The following is a 10000-nucleotide window of genomic DNA, read 5'->3' as shown; positions in this document are numbered from 1 at the left end:
ATAATAATAAGTGTTTTTCATAAATATTTATGAACGTACAGGTAGTTTTATTATTATTTTATTATTTTTTATTTTATTTTTTTTTTTATTTATTTTATTTTATTTTTTTTTTTTTTTTTTTGATAGCTAAACGTACCTATAATAAACTCTACATTGTTTCCTCCACAACTTATATAGTTCTTCTTTCACCTATAAAGGAGGAATTCAATAAATATGATTACGTCTATATATAAACATGAACATAAATATATGTACAGCCAAAATATGTATATACAGCCTTTATGCAGGGGAAAAGAAAAAAAAAAAAAAAAAAAAAAAAAAAAAAAAAAAAAAATACAAAAAATACAAAATGGCTAGTTGCACACACATTGAAATATAAATAATTTCAATGTATATACAAATAAAACAACATGATATATTCACAAATATGTAAAATATATATACATGCAAATATTATCTTTTTTATTTTATTATTTTTTCATTATTCTTTTCTTACGTAATCTTGGAAGACGTCACTGGCCATGCAATTCATATTTTTGTTGATCAAATTTCCTATGTAATCATTTTTTATCCTCTTTTTTATTTTTATTCGCACTTGTTTACATAAATCAGAAGATTCGAAATATTCCATTGAATTTAAACAACTGCTGTTATCATTTTTCTTCTCTCTTTTCCTAAGGCCTGTAACCTTTTCCTCATTATCTGTATATGCAGGAGCAGGATGAGGTAATACATCAGCTAACATTAAAGTTTCGATCATTCTAGTAATTTGCTTGTGTGTTTCTTTACAAACTGTCATAAACTTCCTCTTATCTAATTCCACATTTTCCTTTTGAATATTTTTTGTTGTTAAATATTCTTGTGGATATAAAACACTCGGTGATAAAATATTTAAATCAATGCACATTTTTATTGTAATGATATCTCTTAATTGAGTGAATGAAACTGCTGGATCTTCAACCGTTATTTCTCTAATATTTGTATTAACAATTGATAAATGATAAATCTTTTCTAAAACCTGCATACCTAACCCTTTACATTGCATGGGAGGGAAAATCAAAAATTGAGATATTCTATTTCTATCAAATTGAAATGTAAAAAACGTATAAGTTGTTGCTAAACCAAATAAATAAAAATAATAACAATACTCACTACTTTCGTCATTCTGTTCTTCTTTCTTACTATTAAAACGTTCTATTACATTTGTCTTTGAAGCACTTTCTCTCTTCCACTTTTCGATGGAATTAACTTTATCTTTATCTTCTTTTTGTTCATCTAAAATATTATTATTATTATTATTACGATTATTATCTTCTTTTTCCTTAAGCAAATCTGCATATAAATAAACAACATCATGATCATTATGAAAAGAATAATAATCTTCTTCATTTTTATTATTTACGTTATTGAGGGTATCAAATATTGCCTGTTTAACTAGATCATTGGTAATTACATATTCTTTTGGAAAACACGCTACATCTGTTTGTGTAACATTATTATTATTATTATTATCACTACCATTACAGCCACTACTACTTATATTATTTTTTTTATTATTGCTATTACTATTACTACTACTTTTGTTACTATTCACAGTATTTTCTCTCTTTTTTCCCTCTTTTTCTTCTCCCTCAGATATCTCTATCACTTCAACATCATCTTTTATTTCTACTATTTCAATATTATTGTCATTTCGTTCATCTTCATGTCCTTGACCTTTGTTTCTTTTCTTGTTTTCATTTACCTCCTGACCATTAGTTAACAAACATCTTTTACCAGTACTCTTTTTTTTTTCCTCATTTCCATCTTCATATTCATCTTCTACTACTATAACTTCGTCCGTTTGTTTTTCTTTTTTGTGTACATTCAATGTGCCTTCGCTTAATTCTTTATCATTTTGCACATCGCTTTGATTGTTTTTTGAACCATTCGACTTGCTTTTTATGCTGGTCACTTTTGATACATTGGAAATATTAGTAACGGTTGATATATTCGTGACTGTTGATGCATTTTTTTTTTCACTTAATTTATTTGCTACTTCTAATGAACCCCCTTCAACCTTACAACCATTCATAGTTTCTTCCTTAACATCCTTTTTTTGAACATTCGTAGTAGGTGATGAACGGCTTTTAAACAATTCAGCGTTTAAATTATCAATAAAATTATTTTTTGCAAATGGCTTGCTCTTATCATGTTTAAATATAATATATGGTAATATTACACTCCATCTATAATCATATTCAATGTTTGATGCACTTTCAATAAACCAATGATAAAACCATTCAACTCTTCTATGTAAAATTTCAAAATTATCTTTAACGGTATAATCATATCTATTATGATAATTTTCACTTATCAATTTTCTTAACCTTTCTTCTTCATCAATTTCTTCTTCTACATCATCCTCATCATACTCATCATACTCATCATCATCTTCTTCTTCTTCTTCTTCTTCTTTTTCTCTTTCTCCTTCTTTGTTGTATTCTTTTCCTCCTTTCTGATCATTAATAGAACATTTATCTGAAGCTTCTCCTCCTTCTATAGTCTGTTTAGGTTTTCCTTCGTTTTCTCCTCCTTCTACATTTTTTTTTTTTCTTCGTCTTTTTCTTTTTTTCTTCTTCTTTTGATTTTTTCGTTCATCTAATACTTTTAAATAATCTTTGTACATTTGAGACATATCCTTTTCTGTAACATTTCTTGTATACAAACTTTTTACAACTTTATTTTCTTCCCCTGAATTATTGCCATCAGCATCATTTTTAATTAATGCTTCTCTTTTCTTTTTACGTCTTCTTCTTTTTCCTTTGGTCCATACGTTTAGGGCATTGTTACGAGCATTAATACTGCTGCAGGAGTTTTTGGAATCTGAATATTTTCTCGTACCCACCTTATTCTTTTCAGAAACGACATTATCATTATCATTATCATTATTGTTATCATTATTGTTATCATTATTGTTATCATTATTGTTATTATTATTATCATCTATATTTTCATTATTCTTATTATTATCATTATTATTATTCACATTTTCATTATTATTCATAATTTCATTGTTATCCAAAATTTCGTGGTTGTCTTTATTACCTATATTTTCATTTGTATTGCTTTCATTTAAATTACTATCATTTACATTATTTTCCATATTATCAACTGTACTTTTTTTCCTCCTCCTTCGTCTACCATTACCAGGAACCACCTTCTTTGTATTATCCTCAATATCCTCTTTACTTTTACTAAGACTATCACTTGTATTTCTCCTAACAATACTACTTTTTCTAGACTCTGATTTGGTATGTATACTATTCGTCCTACTTCTTGAACCTCTCTTTTCGCTTCTAATCAAAATATTATTAACAGCTGCTTTCCTTTTATTCACAGTTCTATCCCATTCCAAAACATCAGTAGGTACTAAGCTTCCCGATGTATTTTCATGACTAGCTTTTGCATTATTTGGACTATTTTCATCACATATCTGTTCATTTTCTGCGTTTACAGTTTCTCTTTTTATATTTTTTATGTCACTACTACTATCAAATTTAAAATATTCAGAAGAAAATCCACATTTGCGTATTTGTAAAATTATATCTTTACTAATATGTTTCTCATAAATAATATACCCCGGAGGCTTATACATTGCATTCCTCACTAGTTCCTCATAACTATTCTTTTTAACTAATTTTTTATCATTTCGATTTAATATACTTAAAAATTTATCTTCACTTTCTATAAAGCCACCTGGATAAGGAGTGGTGATATATAAACTTTGTAAAAGCATTAACATGATATAATTTGAATTTTCATATTGGTCACATATGGACCCATTCAATTTCATGAACACTTCATAATTGTCGCACGTATAATAAAATTCTATATTCAAATTTTCAAATCCAATTACCTATAATAAAATTATGTATACATATATATATATATATATATATATATATTATATGTATATATCTACATATGTATAAACCTATGTACGTTCATATATTTATTTATTCGTATTACCTGTTCACTGTCACTAAAAAAATGATGAGTAAATAATGGTTTGAAAGTATATGTTTTATTAATATAATCAGAACTCGATATACATGGATGAAATGTTATTGTATTAACAGCACTAAGTTTAGGTACACATGTGTATGTATTTATGGATGGAAAAAAATTAAAAGATAAATTCTGTAAATCACTTGCATATGTTTTTATACAATTATAATATTCTCGATTTAGTTCAACTTTTTTAATTTCACCTGTGGTCTGTTCTACATTTAATTTGTTTGCATTTTTCGTTCTCATTTTTAAATCCAATTTTGATAATATATTATAAATATATGAAATGATTTAATAATACATAATTTCTTCAAACTATAAATAGATTTGTTTATTTTTTAAAGACATTAGTACAATTCTGTCAGAATAATACAATGTATCTTTTTATTTGTAAAATGAAATAATATATATGAGCAAATAAACGTTGTATAGTTTAATATATGTGCACATAAATATTATTACATATATATATATATATATATATATGAATATAAATTTGTGATGTATTATTTAAACAATTTATACATATTTGACAAAGTATTATAAAATTAAAATAACATAAGCAAAGTTATTATGTACACATATATATATATATATATATATATATATATATATATATATATATATATGATATTTATATTATTTATATATGACACCTGGTGTTTATCTATTTATTTATTTATTCATGTATTCATTTTAATATTATACTTGTTAAATCAAATCTGTTGAACAAAAAAATATTCTGGTTTAAATAAATATAAATTTTTAAATAATGTTTTATTAGGATAATGAATATTTAATATTATACATAAAAGTATTATCAATATAAAGCACATATATATATATATATATATATTAAATAAATGGTTGAAGCAAAATGTTATTATACAACTTTTTTAATGTCCAATAAAATATGAGCATATAAAATTAGATTTTTAATATATATACCAATTGATATAAACAAATAAGCATATATCAATACATCAAAAAAAAGAATAATAAAATAAATAATACCAAAAAAAAAAAAAAAAAAAAAAAAAAAAAAAGTATATAATAAATAAATATATATATATACATAATTTGTATAAATATGAATATATTTTATTATATATATAATAAAAAATATATAATTACATATACAATGAATAATAAAGTGTTAATGCTTTTTACCTTGAAAGTATGAATTAAAAAAAATAAAAATTACAAAAATTTATGCAATATATATTATATATATAATAAAATAATGAAAATGAAAATGATATTTAATAATGTATATAAAAAAAAAAAAAAAAAATGAATTTGAATTTATATATATTGTTCTGTTTTGTTTTTTTGTTTATATATATATAATATATTATATTATATAAATAAATATATATATATATATATATATATAAATATTATATATATAATATAATATTATATATATTCTTTCATAGTAACACTACCAAGCAAATAAGCATACAATTACAAAATATTATGTAAAATTTTTTTTTTTTTAATTTTACATTATTTAAAAATATGTAATTATATATTTATTTATATTATTTGATACACAAAAAACAATTTGTATTTATACGGGTATCCAATTATTTGGAACAAAAAATATTTACAACTATTGATATTAATTTATTTGAATATAATTAAAACAATTTATATAATGTTATATGAACTTATATACACACCATTTTTGTAAATCTCCAAATATTTTATTTGTGTGTAACTTTTTTTTTTTTTTTTTTTTTATATATGAACAGGTCAGGTAAAAAATGTTGAAAAAAAAAAATACATTAGAAAAATTATGCCATTTGGCTAGATTACAACAATTTTATTATTAAACGTTCATATTTTTACATTAAAAAGAAAATAAACATATATAATATATATATATATATATGTAATACCATCATAAGAACAACAATAATATTATATTATATTTATTATTTTATCATTTAAGGAGAGTGAGAGAGGAAAAAAAAAAATGATGTGTAATAAATAATTTATTATGGAACGTAAAATATTTATCTCCTTTGTTCTGAATATAATATGACAAAAAATGTTTATATTTATAATACTTATTTTATGTCCTATTTTAAAACGGTAAAAAATAAATATTATGATTATAATCTTTTATGATGATGCCATTTCTCATAAAAAAATAAAATGTATTTCCTATATTTCAAACCTATTATATATAGTGAAATTAAAACTTCTTTTTTATTTTTGTTTTTATTTTATTTATTATTTTTTTTTTTTTGTGAGTAAATAAAAAAAGGATTTATATGAATAAATTAAATTATTCATTATATATATATATATATATATATATATATATATATATATATACATTTAAATATTGCCATAAATTTTATTCTCTCTTTTTTTTTTTTTACTCTCTTTACCATTCTTAAAATGAATATATATATATATATATATATATAAATTCAAACAAAGAATAAAATGAAATAAATAATAGTGCCATATATATATATATATATATATATATATATATATATATTCTATTCTTTTTTATTTCATATTTATCATTTTATAATTCCATTTTTTGAAATGTTGTTTTTTTAAAAATCTTTTTTTTTTTTTTTTTTTTTTTTGTGTGTGGTGTGAGTTTAATTTTGTGGGTTTGTTTTGTCATTATATATTCCTACTTTTTGAATAGCTTATACATTTTTAAAAAATTAAGCTGGAAGAGAAATTTTTTTTATCTTCAATAATATGTATATATATAAATATATATATATATATGTATATATATATGCAGTGAATGAATTATTTGAAATGTATGATGATTCATATTAATAAACCTTTAAAAGGGAGAGTTAATAATCTGAATTCTAACATACTACATTATATTATATTATATTATATTATATTGTTTTGTTTTATTTTATTTTATTTTATTTTGTTTTTTAATTAATATTTAAAGAGAAAGAAAAAAAAATGACGCTATCGAGTTCCGAGTCAAGTATTTTTAGTGAAACAGACGACGATAGTTACAAGGAAGAAGACTACACTTATAATAGAGACGAAAATATAAAGAACATAAAAATTTATAATAAAATAATAATAAAATTATTTTTAAAAAATCGAAAATATTATGAACAAATAAAAAGGATTGCATTAGGATATATAAGTAAAATAGAAGATATTGAATTTTGTAATGTACAAAACAATGAACAGGACAGAAACGAGCATATATATAATTTTTATTTTGATGCCCATGATGCTATTGAATATGGAGAGAATAAATTAATATATTACTTGCAAAACAGTTATCACAAGTTTATGGATGTGATAAACAATTATTCGATTCCACTTTTTTTTCGGATTATCTTTCTTAGTTGTTACTTTGAATTCTTGAATAACGAAGAAAATGAAAAAAAAAATAATGATGACAATAAAAATAATGATGACAATAAAAATAATGATGACAATAAAAATAATGGTGACAATAAAAATAATGGTGACAATAAAAATAATGGTGACAATAAAAATTATGGTGACAATAAAAATTATGATGACAATAAAAATTATGGTGACAATAAAAATTATGATGACAATAAAAATTATGGTGACAATAAAAATTATGATGACAATAAAAATTATGATGACAATAAAAATTATGATAATAATGACAATGATATTTGTAATGACAACGAAAGAAAGCAAGGGGAGGAAGAAAATAATAAAGATAATAATTATTATTTGGATAGTAATATTTTACATTTTCATAATGTTACTACATCTCCTTCTAATTGTCTTAAGGAAGATTTTGAATTATTTAGAACAAACGAAAATGATATGTATGAAAAAGAAAATGAACATTTATGGCAGGATAAGAATGAGGAATATAATAATATACACAATGAAAAATATATTAATGATAAAAATAGTATAAATAATGATGACACAAAAAAAAAAAAAAAAAAAACATTAGACCAAGTAGGAAAAGGTAGGGTTAAAGAAAATGATATGGATTATTTTTTTAATAATTTTATAGAATATGATTTTTGTAAAGACAACGATGTTATGGAGCAAATCGATTTATATAGTTCATGTCTGATTAAAGGTATTTTATTTTCTTATATGAAATATACGTTTTTAAAAAAAGAAGAAATAAAATTAAAAATAAATAATTGTTTGAAAATGATTTTTGTTCGACATAATATAAAGATTAAATGCCGACTAATTAATATACCTTACCTGCATGATATTCATATAAATAATATACAAGAAATTGAGAATAAGCACATTGGGAAATTTATAAGTACGGAGGGTATTATAACAAGAGTTGGGGAGAAGAAAATATTGGAAGAAAGTAAAAAATACAGGTGTATGAGATGTGACTATGTAATTAAAAAGAACGCTGCTCCTGAGTTATATTATAATACGGAAACTTTTTTTCGATGTCCTAATATTATTGTAAATACGAAAAAAATGTCATCTGACATTTTGTATGATATAAATGATAAAATAACGAAAGAGTTTATCACAAAAAAAATGGATAAGAATAAAAAGAAAGATGATAGTGTCGATCATAATTTTGAGGATGATAATGATAATAACCATTATAACAATCCTCTTTATAGTAATAGAACTAATCAAAATGAGAAAGGTATATATGTTAAAAAAAGATGCAACAGTACCAATTTCGAATTTATTGAGAATGAAATTAAGAGGGTTGATTATCAAGAAATAAAAATAAAAGAAACGAGTAAGTCGAATATTCCGTATTCAATAACGGTTGTACTTTTAGAAAATTTAGCTGGAAAATATCACCCAGGAAAAAATGTTATTATCAATGGTATTGTTTTGAGAAGATGGAAGAGGTTGTATAAAGATATAAGATGTGATTCTGAATTATTTATTGAGGCCAATTATATAGAAATAAAGGAATTAGAGCAGATTAAAATAAAAGAAATATCCTTGGATGATGATTTTTCTAAATATATTAATTCTATCGTGAGCAAGGCGTGTTTACGTGACCAACAAAGTGTGTTTTGTGGGGAAGAGGAATTTATGGAAAATGCATCATGTGGTGGAAATGATAATTTGTGCGAGCAGATGGAATATGACATATGTAGTAATAAGAGGGGCAATATAAATGTTGATGATATAAATGTTGATAATATAAATGGTGATAATATAAATGTTGATAATATAAATGGTGATAATATAAATGGTGATAATATAAATGGTGATAATATAAATGGTGATAATATAAATGGTGATAATATAAATGTTGATAATATAAATGGTAATAATATAAATGTTGGTGATAAACAAATTTGTGATAGTAGGGGGGACGATTCTCCCATTTTGAAAGACATAAATACAGTTCCCCAAGATAACCAATGTTATCCTATAAACACAAGATTAATTCCCCAAAATAAGAGGAGAAAAGATGAACATATAAATAGACAAGTCAATCATATAAGTTTTACACATTTAAATAGTGTAGATAAAAGAGAAAATGTTTTTGAAAAATATTGGTTTTTCTTCGAAAATAATAAAATAGAAGGGAAAAAATATATTTGTGAAAGCATATGTCCAAATTTGTATAATTGCAAATTGTCTAAATTATCGATATTACTTGTTTTAATAGGTGGGAACAAGATAAATAATGAGTATGAATCTTTTTATCACGAAAATAATAAGTGGATTAAATATTTTAGTAAAAATTATAAGAAGAGTAAAAAGAAAAGTAGTATAGGAAATGTTGTAAGGGATAATTTAAATGTGAATGAAGAGAATGAAATGGTAGAGGATTCTTATGAGGAGGATTCTTTAGAAGAAATGGGTGAAAGAATAAGAAAAAAAACAAGGAAAGGAAATAAAAATGAAGTAAAAAAAAATGACATATACCAAAAAGAAAATAATATATACAATTTATATAAAACAAACGATATATCTAATATACAATATGATG

The 10000-nt window shown here is 22.4% G+C and overlaps 2 protein-coding genes across 2 annotated transcripts in view; one reads left to right on the top strand and one right to left on the bottom strand.

Annotated features, from left to right (window-relative positions):
* The window catches only part of PF3D7_0416400 (histone acetyltransferase, putative), a gene marked incomplete at both ends in the record, with an annotated part of 4453 nt that extends 154 nt beyond the window's left edge, over window positions 1-4299 (bottom strand). The window contains 3 exons of the mRNA XM_002808609.1: window positions 137-189; window positions 497-3898; window positions 4012-4299. Coding sequence (XP_002808655.1) covers window positions 137-189; window positions 497-3898; window positions 4012-4299 — 3743 coding nt within the window. The remainder of the gene's footprint in view (window positions 1-136; window positions 190-496; window positions 3899-4011) is intronic.
* Window positions 4300-7011: 2712 nt separating this feature from the next.
* The window catches only part of PF3D7_0416300 (DNA helicase MCM9, putative), a gene marked incomplete at both ends in the record, with an annotated part of 4398 nt that continues 1409 nt past the window's right edge, over window positions 7012-10000 (top strand). Inside the window, one exon of the mRNA XM_001351435.1 lies at window positions 7012-10000. This exon is cut by the window's right edge and continues 1409 nt beyond it. Within this exon, the coding sequence (XP_001351471.1) occupies window positions 7012-10000 (2989 nt within the window).

The sequence above is a fragment of the Plasmodium falciparum genome (genome assembly GCF_000002765.6).
Source record: "Plasmodium falciparum 3D7 genome assembly, chromosome: 4".
NCBI classification, from domain to species: Eukaryota; Apicomplexa; class Aconoidasida; order Haemosporida; family Plasmodiidae; genus Plasmodium; species Plasmodium falciparum.
This window is presented reverse-complemented; position numbering and strand designations above follow the sequence as displayed.